This window comes from Rhinichthys klamathensis, unplaced genomic scaffold (genome assembly GCF_029890125.1).
Source record: "Rhinichthys klamathensis goyatoka isolate OS25496 unplaced genomic scaffold, OSU_Roscu_1.1 h1tg000157l_1, whole genome shotgun sequence".
Taxonomy (NCBI): domain Eukaryota; kingdom Metazoa; phylum Chordata; class Actinopteri; order Cypriniformes; family Leuciscidae; genus Rhinichthys; species Rhinichthys klamathensis.
The window spans coordinates 5689105-5708301 of NW_026606692.1; the positions used below are offsets into that span (position 1 = coordinate 5689105).

The window sequence follows — 19197 nt, forward strand, 5'->3', positions numbered from 1 at the left end:
TGTGCTGCTTCATATTTTTGAGCAAACCGTGATAAATTTTTTTCAGGATTCTTTGAAAGTTCAAGAGAAAAGCATTTAGTTAAAAAATAAATATTTTGCATTGTTATAAATGTCTTTACTGTCTTACTTACTTGTCTTACTATACTTCTGAAGAAAAGTACTAATTTCTTTTTTTTTTTTTAAATCGTATTGACCCCAAACTTTTGAACGGTAGTGTATACTCTCTCTCTCTCTCTCTGTTGCATATTATGTTTATTTGTTAGCATCTTGCATCATATGGCACACATTTGACTGCAACCCCTGAAGTTCAGGGATCAAACTTGCGCATTTCCTATTGGAAACACTGCATTAATATAGTTGTTTAAAGGTTGGTGACATTCCTTCGCAAATATTCCTAAGCTCTAAATGTCGCTCTTGCATATCGTGTGTAGAATGCCAGTGTGTTGTGGGGCGGACTGGTGGCATTGCGTAAAAATGACTTGCCTGCTGAGCACGGGCATATCACTCATGTTGGATGTCAACTTTCACATTTGCATAAGTCATTCCATTTGAATTCATGATTGGTTGACTGCCAAATTAAAATATTAAACAGACCTATAAAATTATGTTGTTAACCGGTTACAGGTAATCATATTTTAAGAGATTTTTTAAGAGAATATGTTTAATGACTTTTTCTAAGAAAACCCCTTAGACTTCCTTTTTCCCACAATCAGACTTTCGCAAATGTTATGAGCATAAAAGCCACTGATTCAATGAACTCTTGACACTGACCACGCACTGATGATATAACATGAAGTAAAAATATCATGTGATTTACCATAAATTGGATGTTTCGATTTAAAAAAATGTATAATGTGATGCAAGTTCTCCACAACACTTCAGAAAATGTATTTATCAATGCTTTATTTTTAAGATGACATTTCAACCTGTTAAGGAATTTGTTCATAGCAGCTCTTAATTGGAAAATTATGACCTTATTTAAAGTTGTGATTGTCCTCTTAGCTCAATGATCTCTCAAGTCAAAACAAATGGCTTTCCTGGAATCCTCCAGATTGAAAATATTTTTCTTATCAAAGGGAGAGTTCCTACAATGCATCATTTCTCTCTCACAAAATAGCACGGGTCAAGCATTACCCATGTTAATCCACCACATCTTTTCTGTTTTATTATATTGCTCCAGTCACAGTCGCTGCTTCACAGGCTCTTCAGCGACCCGGCTTTTGAAAAGTGTGATCTCGTCCAGGTGGCAAAGTGGCATTCCTCTGATCACATGGGCCAGGTCCTCGTGCAGTAAAGGGTAAATCGCCACACTAAGAGCTGGACGAGAAAATGAAAAACTGCAGGGGGGAAAACAACGAACTGGTTAATATTTGATGTAGACCAGGTTACTTCATGTACAACAATCCAGACAGCAGCATAGTGTCGGCCCAGATCCGGCCCACATCTGGTAAATGTGCACCAGACGCGGGCCGAATCTGGGCCGGCACTATGCTGCTGTCTGGAAATTATTCAGGCATTAAGTCTTTATATTAAGAATTCTTAAAAACACTAACCTGTCCAGAAGGGTTTTCTGCAGTGTTTTACATGCCACCAGGGTACCTCCCATGAACATGTGGCACATGATGACATCAGTGCAGCTCTGCATGAGGCGGGCACATGCGGCGGGCTGGAAGCTCCCATGTCGAGAAACCAGACAAACACGCCGCAGCTGCTGACACTGACTGAGCTCTTCAAAAAATGTTGTGTTCGCATTAAAGTAAGGCTGCTCCAGCCTGCAGTTTTACACATACAGACAGTGAATAAATGCAGAAGTTATAGGGATAAAATATTCTGCTAAAAATTATATTAATAATTGATTAAGTAATCCTAGTTCTCATTCTAGCCAGGGTCCAATTTAAAACTCACCAACGGCAAATGCGGAATGAGTTACAAGCCAGTTGAAGGGGTGGTTTACTGTTTTTTTTTCTTTGCATGATTGTGTTTATGGGGTGCAATATAACATGTCTTTGTGGGGGTTTTTTTTAAAGCCTTATTTTTCCATCAATTTCAACTTTATTGTAAACCGCTTTCTCCTCTGTCATTTGAACGGCCGGTTGACATCCTGATTCTATGAAACCACTCCATCAGAAACAGGCAATGGGCTCAGATTGGTTAGTTGGGCCATGTGTTGTAATTGGCTAAACTGCATAGCGCACGTTGTCCGGCAACATCACACCCATTACCTTTAGGGCAGTGTTGCCAAGTCCGCTTATTATAAGCGACTTTGGGCTTGCTTTTCTGTAAAGTCGCTTACAAATATTGGTAGTCACGGGTCGCGGTTTTTTTGGGCTTGTTTCTAAAGTGTAGTTGCTTATTTGGGCTTGTTCCCAGCTCGTTGTCAAGCAGATATTTTCTATATGTTATTTAAACGTAGGAGTTTTTTCTTGCCTGTTCCCTCTGTCCCTCCCCTTTCCCCATACACACAGGAGACAGTAGAGTTTTTTCTCACCCACATCCTGCTTCTAATTGGCTCTGACCCAGATGGCAACGAGTACTAGCCAATCAGAGGCAGAGCAGGGCAATCGTTTTTTTTCTGGTTAGGAAAACGACAACGTCAGTGAGTGACGTTTAAATGAATTGCGACCGTCGCGACTGATGGTGACTGGACTGTAGGAGAGTTTTTATATATTAATTATATTTTAGATATTATAGATATAGATATTATAGTTTAATAATTGTTTAATCCTTTAACTGTCACTCCCCCTTTTTTCGCATAGATAGACATGAAAATCACTATCCAAACTTAAATGGTTGTAATTCAAGAATGCTTTGGAATATAGACCTATGGTTGGTCTTATTTTAAAGAAGACATTTGCCATATTATTGTTGAAGTGAAGTATTATGAAATTATGAAAGTGAAACAGAAAAAAAGTTATACAAGTTTGAGTTTATGAAAATGAACAATGTAAAAATATAATTATTTATATTTTCTATAATATATATATATATATATATATATATATATATATATATATATATATATATATATATATATATATTACAAAATATATTTTACTCTAAAACTGCAAGAAAATGTAAGCCAAAAATCTAAAGAAGTTGTGTTCCAAATTTTAGGTTGATATCTCAAAAAATTAGCTTTTTAGTGAGATTTTATTTGGGCGCAGTACCAACATTTTTCACTAGATGGACAGCCAAGCTTCATTACTGAAGAAAAATAAACTGTACTGTGCACAGTTTTACACAACTGCGCTGTTAACAATCTGTCCACATGGATGTAAATTGACAATCTGTACCCACAGTTTAAAACTATCCGTCCCCACGGATTGTAAAACCGTGCACACAGTTTATTTATTTTTCTCTTCCCGGAACCTAGGGGGGCTCCGTAGAAAAAGCTCTTTTACTGTCTATCTATGAGAAAAAGTCGCTTGTTTTGGGCTTGTTTTCACGGGCCTGGTTGCTTATTTGTCTCGCGAGATCTGGCAACACTGCTTTAGGGGCGAAAGTTGCATGTGCTCCAGTCAAATGTAAATAATGGTGTCAATACTGCCGTTTCAGTTTGAGCCAGAATCAGACCCAGAAAGCGGCAATGAAGAGAGTCAAGCAGAACCTCCCCAAACACGGCTCTTACAAAACGTTTCCGAATGGTACATTTTTGTATTATTATTATTCTATTCTACTATACTATTATTATATAAGAATTTCGATATGCTGTTACTTGAAAATGCTACTGCTGCTTGTTAGCTTTTGAGATACTGTTTTCTCCTGATTAAATATTTAATATTACTGAATAAATGACTGAGTAATACCGTTTTTGAAAGTTATTGTTTTATCGATATAATGAACAACAGTTTATCTATTCACAAAACTTAGTTTACTCGGTGTATCGTTTTCTTTAGGTGTACATGTGGCAACTGTTAAAATGCCAACAGAACGTGAAAACATCTGATAACAGCAGCTGAAGTTTGCTGTTGCGATTACATATAATTTTTTTAACTTTATAGTATACACGTTTGTCTGATACACACAAAATAGCATCGAACTAACTGGCTACTATAAACAAACAGCGGTGGGATTGGTTTACGTTCTTGATCAAATCGAAAAAATTACGTCAAACTATACATGGAACATACATTTACAAAATTAGTACATAATTACAAATTCAGGATCAAAATATTTGTACGCGTTTGTCATAGACACACGAAATAGCATAACTAAGTGGCTACTAAAGCCAGCGCTGGCATTTGTTTACGTCCTTTATAAAAACTAAAACATTACGTCTAAAATGATACATGCAAATACATTTAATAATATTAAGTCTTACTTACAGGTTGTGGCCCAACAACTGCTGCCTCTGGTTTTAAAGTTGGAACTGCTTCATGTTTTAGTAACAGTTTGTTGTTGAATCCAGCATTGAATTTGTGGAGATTCTGGAAGCTGTCTTCCATAAAATACGCAGCACAGAGAGCTAAATTACGATTGTAATTTTCTGGAACATAATCAAACATAAATTGTAGGCATTGTTGACGAACTACAGCGTCCGTAGGAAGCCCGAACACAGAAGACCCGACAGCTGGTTGAAAATAACACACTTTCGACGGCATGGCTACAGCTCTCTAGCCTGGTTCTACCAGACTCTCGTACATTTCATTTGTACAGAGAGTCTGGCCTCGCTCCATTGAGAAACGTTTACTTCCTTGTAGGCGGGTTCTCTGTTAAAGTTCAAAACTATTGGATCTGCCCAGCGTCACTCAGGATCTGCCATAGCCAATCGCTAACGTGTGGTCGTGACGTATGTCATGCGCCGAAACCGGCTGGAAACAACAAGTCCAAATTCCATATTCATAAATCTAAATATCTAAATGCTAAACCTCTCTTTCTTATATTTGTGAAAGAATTTTAAAAATACCTCTTTTCAATTAAGTTGTCTGAGAACAAAAAAAGCCTAAAAAACATTATCTGTTTGTAATTATTTTCCTTTTTTCAGTGTCATGTAATTCTCTTAACTTGTTCATGTTTATTTTATATTATCCCCCTACTGTTTTATTTTTGTTTTGTTTTTATTATTATTTTTTGTTTGTTTTTGTATTATGTTTTCTGTTATTACTTGTGTATTGTTTTAAGCAATAAAAAAAAACAAGTCCGAATGATCAGAGGATTATGTTTAGAATAAGATGTCTGTCAACGAGAGCTGCATGTTTTGTTCATCGAATTTAAGAGTTCAAGGAACAATTCTAAATTCTAAATGTATATTTGACACTAAGGACAGTGATGTATTCAGTCAACTGTCGAAGCTGGGTGTAATCATTAACAATACGCCGCTGCGGTCGTTTCGGATCTGCCGCAAATGCTGTACAGTGATCATCGTGCACGCCGAGCTGCCCAGCACCAACTCCTAACCTTTCTGCCTCCCTCACTTGGTCCTCCATTAGTGCAACAAGAGGAGACGACAACAAATATCGGCTTTGCATCCTATCGTTCGCCTTAGCTAACTCATTCACCACTAGCGGAGTGAGCTGGAAAATTAAACTTTTCCCGAACCCCGTGGGGAGGAGGGCCACAACATCATGGCCACCAACAACACTTAGCAAACATTGATCTTGCTCCAGCTTTAACTTCTGGATATTCGGCAGTTTTGCAACAACGGACCGAATAGATTTTCTCACGTCTTTCTCCGCTGCCATTACTGAACTCCAACTCAAACTGACGCGCTACATCAACGTCATCGTTCTCAGCCACTCCCTCTGTTCGCTGATTGGACCGGTAAAAAAATTATTTCTGGAAACCAGTCTACAGCACAATCCCAGACGTAGTACTGAAGGAAAATAAAATTGAGCGGAAGTGCGTAGGAGGGCGGAGCCAGGCTAACAGCTCTCCACTATAACTCTTCCTCTTCGACAAAGCCGCAGAAATATGGCCATGCCCCCTTTTTTTTTTTGCATATTCCGGAGGGAGGGTTGATGTAAATTTATGGGTTAGTTACGTATAAAACCCGGGAAGTATCTCGTTGTAGTCCCATTCGAGTCGTTTTTGTAGGCATCAAACTTCCTGATTTTTAAAAGACGATATCTCTGCTTACGTTGAACTTTCAGCGCAGCAACTTTGCAGATACTGTTCATGCACCAACAGCAACATTGCACACTATTTAAAATGAAAAAAGTGAAATCGCAATCAACCACCCCTTTAAACGATAACATTTTTAGGAATAAAAAATAATGCATGTTAACATCTCTTATAAAATAATATTACATTCCATTTTATGAATGCAAGTGCATCAAGACGATACATGGTCTACTAAAAAAAACTGTGACTGTTGCATGTCACTTTTTACTTTAACCTTATTGAGCCATTATTTTTTCATTCAAACCAAAATAAAATTATGAGACACAAAATAATTTTTGGACGATGTTATTGTGAGAGCTGCCGTTTAGCCAAGAGACTCTCTAAAATATAATGGTGCAAGTGTTATAACCGCAGATTTTTTTTAGGTTGTTCTAATGATCTTTTCAAATTCAACCAAAACATAAATCATTTACCTAAGGTAAACATTAGACCTGGCAACTTGGTCAAAACATATTTTGAATATTAGATGGTAGAAATAAAACAGATATTCTGGATTCAGACAGCAATAAACCACAGATTAACTCTTGTAAGTGTTTAAATCAGCTTATGTCCCCATGAGAAACAATTAACATCTGAAAAGGGCTTAAGATATCATAGTGTGTCATCATATGAAATGAATTAACCTTCTACTATCACTATTTATTTAATCATTTTTAAATGTATGCACCATTTATCTTAATACTTAGTATAGATCAAAACATTATTCAAAATTTTTGTATGATTAATGAGCCAGATTCATCTAACTGCACAGTTTGCCCCAAATACACTTATTGTAAGGAAATAATGCAAAATACAATTTAAACATACAGGATGTACAGCAATCCTGTCAGTATGGCGCTGCCCCCTACTGGTGAGCTGTATTTGTAATATTTAAAAATTTGAGGCATGGCTGATGAAATGTTATTTTCTTTTTGCTATAAGAAGTCTACATTTAGAGTCTTTGCTTAATTTTGAGTATGGAGTGTTTAGTGACGTGTGCGTTCACCTTAAATCCCTGAGTTGTGTGCAGTAGGAAAGAGCCTCCAGCAGGGCCTGCGTGTAATTCGTGGTCTTTAACGATCCGAGATTTGCCAGCGATAACGAATGAAGGTCCTTGCACCCCTTAAGCAGCTCAATCAATCCTGTCCCCTTCAGGACTCCCGGTAAGTGAGCAAGAGTGAGTTTGCGCAAATTTTTCATCCCTCCTAAAGCAGCTAACTCACTGTCTCTAACATTGTAGGACCAGGGGCATGCGACGGGGTCCTTGCGGATGGCCGGCTCATTCCGTGGCATGGCAGAGGAAAAGCCTGCGCCAATCAGCTCCAGCTCCACTAGATGCAGGCAGCCTTGAAGCAGTGGCTGAATGCAGAAGCCTCTGTCCTGCTGCTCTTCACCCTGACCCTCGATGACCCCTGTTGAGGGTCGATATGTGGGCACACCGACACGGCTGCTCTTTTTAAGGCCGAGAAGTAGTGACCTTGGTGTGAGGTCTGAGTTGGAGTCCTGAATGTTCACAGGTGTTGGAGAGGATTGCGCCAAGGCACACACCGGAAGTGCCAGCGAGCACAAGGAGGCAAGACGTCCTAAAGCGCCACACAAGTGTCCATCTTGCCCAGTGGGAAAAGCATGGTGGTAGTGCGTGGCGGATAAATTAAGGTGAATAAGATGCGGGCAACATTCAGTAAGTGCTTTGATGCTCTCCGTGTCCATCTCTTCCTCGCTCTTTCCACAGCTCTCGGCGAGAGGTCCTCGGCCACAGCCACGCAGGTTGAGACTCCGTAGGGGTGTGAGGTCCCGACCCGCACTGAGCAGCACATGCAGAGGGTTAAACCCTGGAGATGAACAGTGCGAGACATTCAGGTAAACGGGGCAGCCGTGCGTTAGGACTCGCCCTAGAATAGCACCATCCAACCATGTACGTGGAAGCTGGAGAGCGCTAACGCTATTTCCCACTGTTGACGCCATGCTCTCCATTAGCGCCGTCATTGCAACCGGCCTTGGCGGTGCGACTCCTGGCACAGACAGCACCAGTCCTGTAAGACCCTCAGGCACTCTCATACTGAAAACAGCCAAGTAGAGCGCCAACAGAGTACGATTGACTTCACCAGGTGCGAGGCGTGCGGAGAACCAGCGCAGGTTCTGATAGTGCGGGACGCTGCTCTGGCCCACCATCAGCTGCGCACACCCGCCTGCTTCCCTCCAGCCCTCGCTGGCCTCCAGATACAGGTGAAGGCGTCGTAGGGCACTGCAGCATGGCACCACCCCATAAGAGGGAGTCAACAATGTCTGCTTGAGCTCCTGCAAGCGAGCCAAAGCTGACTTACCCTCTGCACTCAGCTGCTGGAGGTCGAACCCCGGCCCCACATCTAATGCCAGCGAGCACAGAGAACGGAGAGAGGTCAGCAGATGCGAAAGCCGAATCGACGTCAAACGGCAGCCTGAAAGGTCCAGGCTGACTAGACCCTTACAGCGGGTGACCTGATCCACCGTAGAGCCGGCCAACCAGTAGCAGCCACTGAGGTTTAAAGTCTGGATGTCACCGGAGAGGTTCTTCAAAAGCTGCTTCACAGCATCGTCATTTGCCTGTGAATAAGAAGCAATTCAAAATGTAATATTTTCATGTATTTCATACTTAAACATTTGGTTTTCTGTTATATTTTGTTGCAAATTCTGCTTGTCAACTTTTTAAAACCTGTTAGATAGGTGAAATTATCATAGATGGCATAAACATAGATGAGTTTTTGTTGAAATTGCAAAAGTGACTTAATAATAGTCTTGGTAGCCTATGAATGGGATGAAATTGACATTATTTTCCAAGAAAGGGTGTTTATGAACTAATGGAATCTTGAACTTTCCTGTATAATTATTGCAAATTAAAATTATTGCTGTTATTGCAATTTTTCTTTGTAAACTGTTTTCCCCCTATGTACATTTGATGAGAAAAAATTCAATTATATGTGAAAAATGTAGCAGTTTTAAAATAAATAAATAATACATAAAATAAATATACATTTAAAGTCACCATGAAACAGAAATTGTGATCATCTTTTAATCCCTATTGTGATTTTATCAGTAAAAGTGACTTGAGAAATGAGAAAAGCGGAAGGCTGAACTTGATTTTGTCCATCAGGAATTGAGTGGATCGTTGTCATTTGCTAATTGCTGCAGTCTAATGTGAGTGACAGGTTGCTGGAGGGAAAAGATTATTGTCCCGACCTCACGCCTGCTCACACATCATCAGACAAAAGAAGATGTGTTTTTGCGAGGGGAGGGGAAGCTAATGTCTTGGGTTAAAAATTATAAGGGCTCAAAATTTGTTTTACAGAAATAATTACGGTATGTGCTTTCCATAAAAATAATACAATTACAGTCACAAAAATAATTTTATTAATTTTATTTTGTATGTGTTGGGTCAGTGAATATGGCAGGAGAAAATATCTGAACCCTCATCAGGCATCACAACACTATAATACACAATTGACAAGATGGCTAATTGTTGAACAGTTCTGTAACGTTAAATAGAGTAGTAGAGTATAATGGTATTGGAACAATACGCCCCTTATATCTGCCCTAATTAAACCAGTGTGTTTGTCAAAAATACCCTAAAGTTCATGAGAGAAAGTGTGTGTTTTTTAGGCTTACCGTATATTCTTTATGCAGGTGTACATGGGCTCTCAAGCTCTTGTCCAGACAGAGAGTTTGAAGTTTCCGGCACACTTGACTCACTTTGAGCATCAGGTCATGACTAGGAATGAATCGCAGGATATTCAGTAGAATCTCATCTGAGAAGTCTGAGATGGTGACAGAAGTTTGTGAAATGCTATCTAGGCAGCACAGAGCCTGGAGAGCAGCAAGAAGAAAGAGTCATTAAACATAGCACTAGTTTGACCTGAGTTTTTGTTTGTTTGTTTTTTAAACAGGGTGAGTTCATTGTTTACTAAATGTGACATTAAAGTCCATCATGCTCAGTTTCGGAATATCTCCAATGTTATTACAATACAACTGTAGTGACCACTACTGTCAAAACAAATGTCAAAAATGACAGAAAGCTTTCAGACCGTTAGTTACATTATTTTTACGCTGGTAAGAATTTACGGTATTTAAATCTATATTACAGTAGTACAAACGTCGGTAATACAGTATTATGACAGAAACTATGGTAATAATCATGGTGACATTTAGCAAGGGGTTATTTTAGAAATCTGCATGCTTATCTGTCCCGTAAGAAGCCTGCATATTCGTGTTCCAAATAATAAATAAAAAATTAAGAGAAGTTTGAAAACATTACTGTTGTATAAATAAATGCATCTTTGCATGCAACAAAATGTAGAAGCTAACTATCACTATTAGCATGAATGAACAGTCCTCTATTGTAACTTACCATTTCAATTTGATTATCCATGCCGCTTTAGGGAAATGTGTTTGGACATGTACTTAAATGATATACAAAAACAAATGCTTGCCATCTCAATAAATGTATAATTCATCCATTGAACAAAACTGTGTGTGGCACTGTAGGCACACACACATAGCGGAAACAAAATGTAACACATTCGGAACGTTTTGGGAGACGTACATACTTCCGGTACAGTAAAAAGGTCCCCGAGTGTGGTCTAAATTTGGAAAACCGAATTGACATATTTTCTATTATAATTTTTCCGTATTCAATTTACAATCAAATCTAACAATAGTTAGGAGAATAATGTAAATCAGAGGTCTTCGACTCTGCTCCTAGGAAGCCACTGTTGTTTTTCTTGTCATTTTGCCTCAGCACACCAGCTTTTGTTTTTTTTAAGCGATGCTAAAGAGCTTGATTAGCTGCTTCAGGTGTGTTTTATTAGGGTTGGAGCTAAACTCCGCAGGACAGTAGCTCCCCAAGACCACAGAATGTAAATTCACTTATGGGGTTGACAAGAAATGTATGAAAGGCCTTCCCCCCCCCCAAAATGTATACATTTACACACCGAGTTGGGTAGAGTCAGTAAACTGAATAATAGAAGTTAAGATTATAAACATGTGTTGAGGTAAGTAATCCACCATGAGACAATTAAAAAAAGCTCAGGTTTCACTGTCCATACCTGAAGGTCCAAATCTTTCTCAAGTACATGCTGTTTGTCCAACAACTTAATGAAAGTCATAACATTCCCTGTAAGTTTTACTTGTGACAGTGTAAAAAAAAAATATATATCTAGTTAGCCAAATTTTGCTTAAAAATCAAATCCTTTGTAAACATTTAGGCCTAACCTGGTTTCACAGGCAGGGCTTAAATTGTCATAGTAAAGCAACTAAAACACTTGAATATAACCCTAATAGTGGCCTTTACAGCTAGAATTAGGCCTTTTTTTATTTCATTAATTTAAAAACAAAAGGCAATGACAGCATTTAACATGAAAAGGAGCAGAAAGCAAAAAAAACTTGATTGTCTGCCCAATCAACAAAATAATTTGCAGTTCCAGACATCAAAACACAATTACATCAATAAAGTTGATCTGCTACTCCACAGTATTATATTTCTGCTTGGGCCTTAGTTCAATTAGAGCATTCCAATACCTTTTATTAGAGACAAAACAATGGCAGTGCCATGTTAAGATGTCCGTGCAAGTTGCTTTCAGTTAAAATTGCTCAAACATTCATTTTAGTCCAGGACTAGGCCTAAAATCAGGGGTTAAGCACAAAGCAGTCTAAAACTGTAAAGCCACTTGAATTTAAAGAATCTGATATGGTTACTTGTCATGACCTAAATCATCCCTTAAAGTAAAGTGCAATTTAACTTAAGACAGGTAGAAGTCAAGCCAAAAAAACAAAAAAAAAGACCCCTGATGGAAAAGTTAAACCAAGATAAGATTTAAGTATGCTGGTCAAATAAAAAAGTCATTTCAATCAGTTTAAAACCAGAGCAATATATTGAAGACAGTAGACACTATGTGGTTTTACATGTGCACGTTTTATTTGGGTTTACTTGTCAGTGTACAGAGACACCCTGGCTTACATACGCAAGGGATTGTCCCTAAATCACATACCCTAGGGGAGTCCTGCAAGATATTCACTTTTTAAAGGTAAAGCTTTCCCCATTGCAACAATAACAAACTGGGCCAAGTTTAAGGCTGAAGTACAAAAGAAAAACAAATGTATTGAGTACATAATTTACATAAACACTATAACAAAGGTCATGTATGCCCACTGTGATGAGGGCAAAGTGGTAGACATGTCTGGAATGACTAAAAGAAGAAATGTACATTGAAGTCCTCTCGGGGAAAGCTTCTCCCCCTGCAAGACAACTACCTCCCTTTCCAGTTTACGCATCCTGAGTCAATGCGCCATACAGAGCAGAAGCCATGCTGATGTCATCTTGTTCGAGAGGTTTAGGTTGGTCGTTTGAATCCTACTGCATGGCCATTAAATGGTGGCAACAGTTCTGTTTAGAAGCACTTCCTGTGGACGATGGATGGGCCGGACTCATCGTACTCCTGCTTGCTGATCCACATCTGCTGGAAGGTGGACAGGGAGGCCAAGATGGAGCCACCGATCCAGACGGAGTATTTGCGCTCAGGGGGAGCAATGATCTACAAGAGAAAAGAGATGTTAGCTCATCCTTAACCATTGCAAGCAAACTTACTTTAAGTCTCATCTTTGCATGCATTTAAGGTGCATACCTTGATCTTCATGGTGGAAGGAGCAAGGGAGGTGATTTCTTTCTGCATACGGTCAGCAATGCCAGGGTACATGGTGGTACCTCCAGACAGCACTGTGTTGGCATACAGGTCCTTACGGATGTCCACGTCACACTTCATGATGGAGTTGAAGGTAGTCTCATGGATACCGCAAGATTCCATACCTGCATAAAGAAAACAACTTAGTCATCATAGTAAACCAGGTGATACATGGATTGGTTAATGCACAACCCATTTAAATGCACAGCATGAAACTCACCAAGGAAGGATGGCTGGAAGAGAGCCTCAGGGCAACGGAAACGCTCATTGCCAATGGTGATGACCTGCCCGTCAGGCAGCTCGTAGCTCTTCTCCAGGGAGGAAGATGAGGCAGCGGTTCCCATCTCCTGCTCGAAGTCCAGGGCCACGTAGCACAGCTTCTCCTTGATGTCACGGACAATTTCTCTCTCGGCCGTGGTGGTGAAGCTGTAGCCACGCTCGGTCAGGATCTTCATCAGGTAGTCTGTCAGGTCACGACCAGCCAGATCCAGACGCAGGATGGCATGGGGAAGAGCATAACCCTCATAGATGGGCACGGTGTGGGTAACACCATCACCAGAGTCCATCACGATACCAGTAGTACGACCAGAAGCATACAGGGAGAGCACAGCCTGGATGGCCACATACATGGCAGGGGTGTTGAAGGTCTCAAACATGATCTGTAGGAAAGAGCAAAGTTAGTTTAATAAAAAGAATCCCCTTCAGACACTTCCAAATTCAAACCAATACAAGGTTAAGGAAGCAATAATGGGCAGGAAACCTCCCTGGCACACCATGCTGATACAGTTCACACTCAGGACAATGCTAGTAAGAAGTGTTAGAAAAGCTACCATGCAAGAAAGAAAAGGAAGGAGCAAAGATGGATGAACCTTTTGAACCTCAGAACAGAGTTCATGGAAGGACAGAGAGCCTGAGAGGAAATGATGGAAAAGAAAATGAAAAGAGGGAACAAAAGCTAAATAGTAGGGGGTCATATGAATGAGTCACAAAAACACACCTGTGTCATCTTCTCCCTGTTGGCCTTGGGATTCAGGGGAGCCTCTGTAAGCAGGACAGGGTGCTCCTCAGGGGCAACACGCAGCTCATTGTAGAAAGTGTGGTGCCAGATCTTCTCCATATCATCCCAGTTGGTAACAATACCGTGCTCAATGGGATACTTAAGGGTCAGGATACCTCTCTTGCTCTGAGCCTCATCTCCCACATAGGAGTCCTTCTGTCCCATGCCAACCATCACTCCCTAGAGAAAGGAAAATTAAAGATTAGTAAGCAACCCAGTCAACAAGGAAGTGCAAAGAAAATCAAGTAGTTTAAATATTTCAAAGCCAGAGGGGGGGAACCCATACACATTTAAAAAACTGTGAAAGTCATCAACATAAAAAAAAAAAACTAATTTCACTGCTCTGACAGTTCAATTCAAAGTTCACATCTGATAGTTAGATAATGACACATAGTCTGTGGAGCGGTTTAAGTTGTCACAACATAAGGAATTTGCAACATTAACACCACTGAATTATTTGAGCTTAATTACAACCATCTGTAGAGCTGCTTTACAGCTGAAAATGAAGTAAAATTATAATCAAATTATGCAAAACTCCTGTCATTACAGTGGAGCTGTTTTGATAGAAAAACTCCCATAATATAAATTTCAATTGAAAATGTTTACCATTATAAATGTAGCTTTTGTTTTTAATTCTACATGTATGCATATGACAGTTCACAAACATTTAACGTTTTAATAAGATACTTAATGCCCCGATGAAAAAAAAAAAGACTAATATATACCTGATGCCTGGGTCGGCCAACAATGGAAGGGAAAACAGCACGAGGGGCATCATCTCCAGCAAAACCGGCTTTGCACATACCGGAGCCGTTATCAACGACCAGGGCGGCGATTTCCTCATCCATGGCTGTACAAAAAAAAAAAATGGTGAAATCGTTAAAATACTGCAATCCTTTAGTTTCTTATAGGCTGCGATAATGCTTGAGTAACGTGTGACGACTGTCCAGTAGGCGGCGCAAAGGCGCAGGGTTGAAACCAAGCGATTTGAGACAAAGGAAGTGGTCAGGCAGTCTCACTATTGCCTTATATGGCAATAAGTTCGAGCAGCTCAATGCCGCCGATTCAGCGCGTGGAACCAGACCAACGGACACGACCACTCCCAGTTTCAAAGGCCCGAGATAAGCGCTTTACCAAACGACCACCATTGTAATCCTGATGCCTGAAAAACTAACCTCTTTATCAAAATGATCTGTATTGCAGGCATTCAAGTAGATACTACAAGTGCTGACATCCTATTTAGTGATTAGGAATGACAACGCTATAATTTTTTTTGCAGCCAAACGGTTAACAAGAAACTTAATATATAAAACGTTTAGACACAGTTAACTTAAACGAACCAAATGGCTGTGATGTTAAATATGCCGGTTAATGCTTTATAGTCGCCACACCCACCATTCAAACTGCGAACACAGACACGGAGGAAACTACGCCACTAAAATCCACATTTAACGGCATTATATGGATTAATTAAAAGGCATTTAACGCCCAAAGCGTGCATTTAAGCCCCTCTAGTTACAAAAAGCGGTTAACGTTAAGTCCTTCCGACTAAGAAGGCTGGAATTGCGACCGGTTGATACTACTGCAAGATTCATAAAAGCACAATATTTTTGTAACCTTAACAGTAACTTACAGCTATAAAAATCCACATTAAAATTAGCAGCTACACGGTTTACTCAAACTGCATTCACAATTAAAACTCAAATCACATACCGTTACCACTATGAACTGAATATGCGTAGCTTAAGCAATTAAAAATATAAACCTTTAACCAGCGACATTACAAACAATATCATGAATCCAAATACCATAAAATACTGTTAAAAGCTTTCTCACCTGTGTATTAGTAGGTTATTGTGAACAAGGGGTATGAAGCTCTTCTCAGCGTGCACTGAAAACTCACAATACTCTGTGTGAGGTGGGTCACATTTTTATACCCGGCGCTGGGGCCGGCTCCTTCCATATAAGGTAAACTTTCGGCATCGAGTGATCTGATTGGCCAGCCGTCGTCCACTTGGCGAGTTTCAAGCTAGTTGCTTGAAATTCAAGTTCTGACTCTGGTTGTATGCAGGGCTAATCGAACTGGCAGAATTCTTTGAAAAAGTAAGAAATGAAAAGTGAATTTAATACCACATAAGCATATATATTACTGATTTTAATTAAGAATGTTACAATAATTTGAAATAAGGCGGAGTGAAAATGCCTTACGATTGTGTGTTGAATACTAAGTTTGTGGCTTAATTTTTTTAAACGTTTTACATAGCGACTGAACAGTTTGCTTACTAGCTCACTGAAACTCTAGCGATGGATCAAATACATTTAAATAAGCCTTTAATCAGGTTACAGGAATGACAGGACATGGAAAACTGGTATTACGACATATTGCCCTTGTGCAATGTAATTGTGCATGTTACTGCACTGTAAATGACCATAGTATAGGAACCTATAATGCGAGTCATCGTTATTATTGACAGAACAGAGGAGCATCATTTAACATAATAGACTGAGCTGGTTACTTTTCAGTCATTATTTGACATAAACTAATTTAAAGTAATTGATTCAGGATCAGTTCATAAAAATATATTTATTGTTCGCCTATGCGATTAATTCATTGCATTGGGTCAGTTTGGATCATTAGATGAACTAACGTTACGTGGGCGTGGCTCTCATTTAAAGTACAGATATTTATCATGACAATTTGTAAAATCAACTGTAAATCAATATTAAATCATATTCATTAGTAACTGTTTCACATAATCGCAGTGCACTTTTGTGCGCAATGCTTTGGATCCGTTTGGCGTTTGTAATATATGAATTTAAAGCTCCAGTCTGTGGGTGCATCAGGGGTCATTCAGAAATTAATGACATGTTGACGATCTTCGTTTGGACCGGTGTCTCCTGTATAGTTGCTCAAAGGTATTTAAGGATCAACTCATTCTGGAATATTTTATGTTTTCGGGTTGTCTGCAAAGCAGGGGATAGAAAACCATAGACAACAAGGGCATGTTGCTCGCGAGTCGCCTGAACCGGTCACTTCCTGTTAGAGTTGTGACGTTCGCGAACGAACCGATTCTTTTGAACGGCTCATAAACATGAACGATGGGAGCCGAGTCGCGGCTGGAGGGGAGCCGTTCTTTCTGTCGTTCTTTTTTCATGCGTGTTTCACACAGATGCACACAAATTAGCTCCTCAGTTATAGGGGAAGGGGCGCACCCAGCTACTGCCTAACAGCATGATGATAGTTGTGCACGCGCGCGCATCCTTTACGTGAGTACTCCAGTGGGAAAAAACCCTACGTGCTGTCATTGGGTAGGAGCAGAGCCAATGACTTATGCCGTCACATGGTTACTCCAGTAAAAAAAAAAAAAAAAAAAAACACTAAAGTAACACTAAGTTCCTTTGTAAATAAATACAAAGGAACTGCTTTGTATTTATTTACATTGCATTTTGTGTTCATGTTATTGTATCTACATATTTACAACTTTAAATAGTTTTTGTTTTTTATCAAAAGTTCTTGTGGTATTGTATGAATAACATAAGTCAACATAGCTTTACACATACACATACTTTGTACTAAAGGTAAATCCAAAATAGTGATATCACTTTCTAAGCAGAGGGATGTTGTGCAACCCTATGGAATATAGTCCACACATGACAAATGAGGTAATAATCAATATTTCAGAATAATTCAAACTCAGATATTGGTGTGTGATATCTGAGTTTTAATTAATTGACTACAAATCTCACCTCATCATTCCTCCCAGTGATTATTTCCAGGATAAACTGAGATTCCCCCAAGCTGGCTTCTTTAAACTGACTAAATATTTAAAAAGAGCCAAAAGAGCCGTTCTTTTGAACGGCTCTTTGAAAGGAACGGATCGCAAAGATCCGGATCTCCTCAAAGAGCCATAAATCCCATCTCTACTTCCTGTCAACCCGGCTTTTGCGTAATACGTCATAACCGATACCGATTACGTTTCACGCTGCTGCTGCATTAAAGGTAGCAATATACAGATCTTGAGAGTGCTCGCATATTACATTCTTTGTTACCATAAATTACTTATAATATATATAAATTAAATATCAGTTTGTGTCTTAAATGTTTGCTAAATGTTGAATGCAGACGTTTTGAAGATTTTCCAGGGTAACAATAGTTAACTTGTTTAAGTTTATTATTAGTTTACTTAATGTAGAACTGTGATAACGTGAGATTAGATTCTTATACTATTCAAATGAGATCCCATATTTATTTATTTTGATTTTACAGTGGAAACTAGGCCTATGTTAATCCTTTATTGGTACCTATTGGTGCTTTTTTTGTACCTATAGGTGCCATTTATAGATGAAAATCCCGGTTATATGTGTGTCACCTTCAGCATGGGCAATCTGAGACGCGTAGCAACACGTCCTGTCTGGGGTGCTCTGCATTTCTTGCCTTATCTTATCAGTGTTGAACTAAAAAGACAGCCAAATTGTGTATTTTATCTTAATGGACTATTCAGGAGATATATTAAAGTATCATTATCCCACCACCACAGTCTTTGGTCAACAGCCTAGTGAGTGATTTATCTATCGATGAAAGCTTGTCATCAAGAGATGGCTGGAATGAGTCTTCTAACAGGAGTGACACCCAATACACCTGCCCACCCCTAACCCAAACATGCGTGCATCAATATTAACACTGAATTTTGACCGTACCGGTTCCAACAGTGAACAGGTGACTCAACTGTGCTGTGTAATCTAAATGTTACACCTAAAGCTCACTGAGCAGAGTTGAATGAGTCATTACAGCCTACTGCAACAAAATATTTCACAAAGTGATGTATGTAATGGTACAGCATTCATTGTTTCCTGGTGGGTGTGTGAGTATCAGCTTGTTGTTGTTTAGGGTGTGTGCGTGGGGGTCCATGACTATCATGGTAAGAGTAATAAGAATGGCATACATGTGTGTGTGTTTATGATGCTGTTTTATCAGTTTTAGATTCTATATTGTTTCTCTCATCAGCAGATTACTGAAGCCCTTATATGGATGTTTCAAACAGAAAGAGGAAGAGGAAGAGAGATAGACGACTTAAAGTCTTACAGCCACAGCATGTGACAAATTTGAAAGGAAGTCGCAGGAGCTTGTATCAGAAAGGAAATATAAAGTAAGGCAAACTTAATTTAGTCTACTCTCTGAAATAATTATAGCGTATAAACTGGTTGGTAAACTTGTAAAGTGTGATTGTTTATTCATTTATTAGTTTGAGCAGCTGTTTTGACATAAGGGCATGTTTATTGTGATGGGGGGTACCAACATACACAGAGAGCTAAATGAAAAGTTTTCTTCCA

The 19197-nt window shown here is 39.3% G+C and overlaps 2 protein-coding genes across 2 annotated transcripts; both read right to left on the reverse strand.

Annotated features, from left to right (window-relative positions):
* Nucleotides 1-1180: 1180 nt before the first annotated feature.
* On the reverse strand, nt 1181-9954 carry LOC130090967 (F-box/LRR-repeat protein 18-like; the record flags this gene model as incomplete). The annotated part of the gene is made up of 4 exons (XM_056258612.1): nt 1181-1337; nt 1554-1772; nt 7106-8682; nt 9742-9954. Coding segments are annotated over 4 exons (2166 nt in total), but the record flags the coding sequence as incomplete, so codon positions are not given.
* A 2070-nt stretch (nt 9955-12024) lies between these two features.
* On the reverse strand, nt 12025-15852 carry actb1 (actin, beta 1). Its single transcript, XM_056258749.1, has 6 exons — nt 15703-15852; nt 14592-14716; nt 13807-14046; nt 13030-13468; nt 12753-12934; nt 12025-12662 (listed from the first exon to the last, which is right to left on the reverse strand). The coding sequence occupies exons 2-6, from the start codon at nt 14712-14714 to the stop codon at nt 12519-12521; spliced, it is 1128 nt and encodes a 375-aa protein (XP_056114724.1). The 5' UTR covers nt 14715-14716; nt 15703-15852; the 3' UTR covers nt 12025-12518.
* Nucleotides 15853-19197: the final 3345 nt, after the last annotated feature.

Coding starts and splice junctions, on each gene's coding strand:
- actb1 (XM_056258749.1), bottom strand. CDS start 14,714: ATGGATGAGGAAATCGCCGCCCTGGTCGTTGATAACGGCTCCGGTATG. Junction 13,469..13,806: donor ACAGGGAGAAGATGACACAG/GTGTGTTTTTGT, acceptor TCTTTCCTACAG/ATCATGTTTGAGACCTTCAA. Junction 12,935..13,029: donor CTTCCAGCCATCCTTCCTTG/GTGAGTTTCATG, acceptor TTCTTTATGCAG/GTATGGAATCTTGCGGTATC.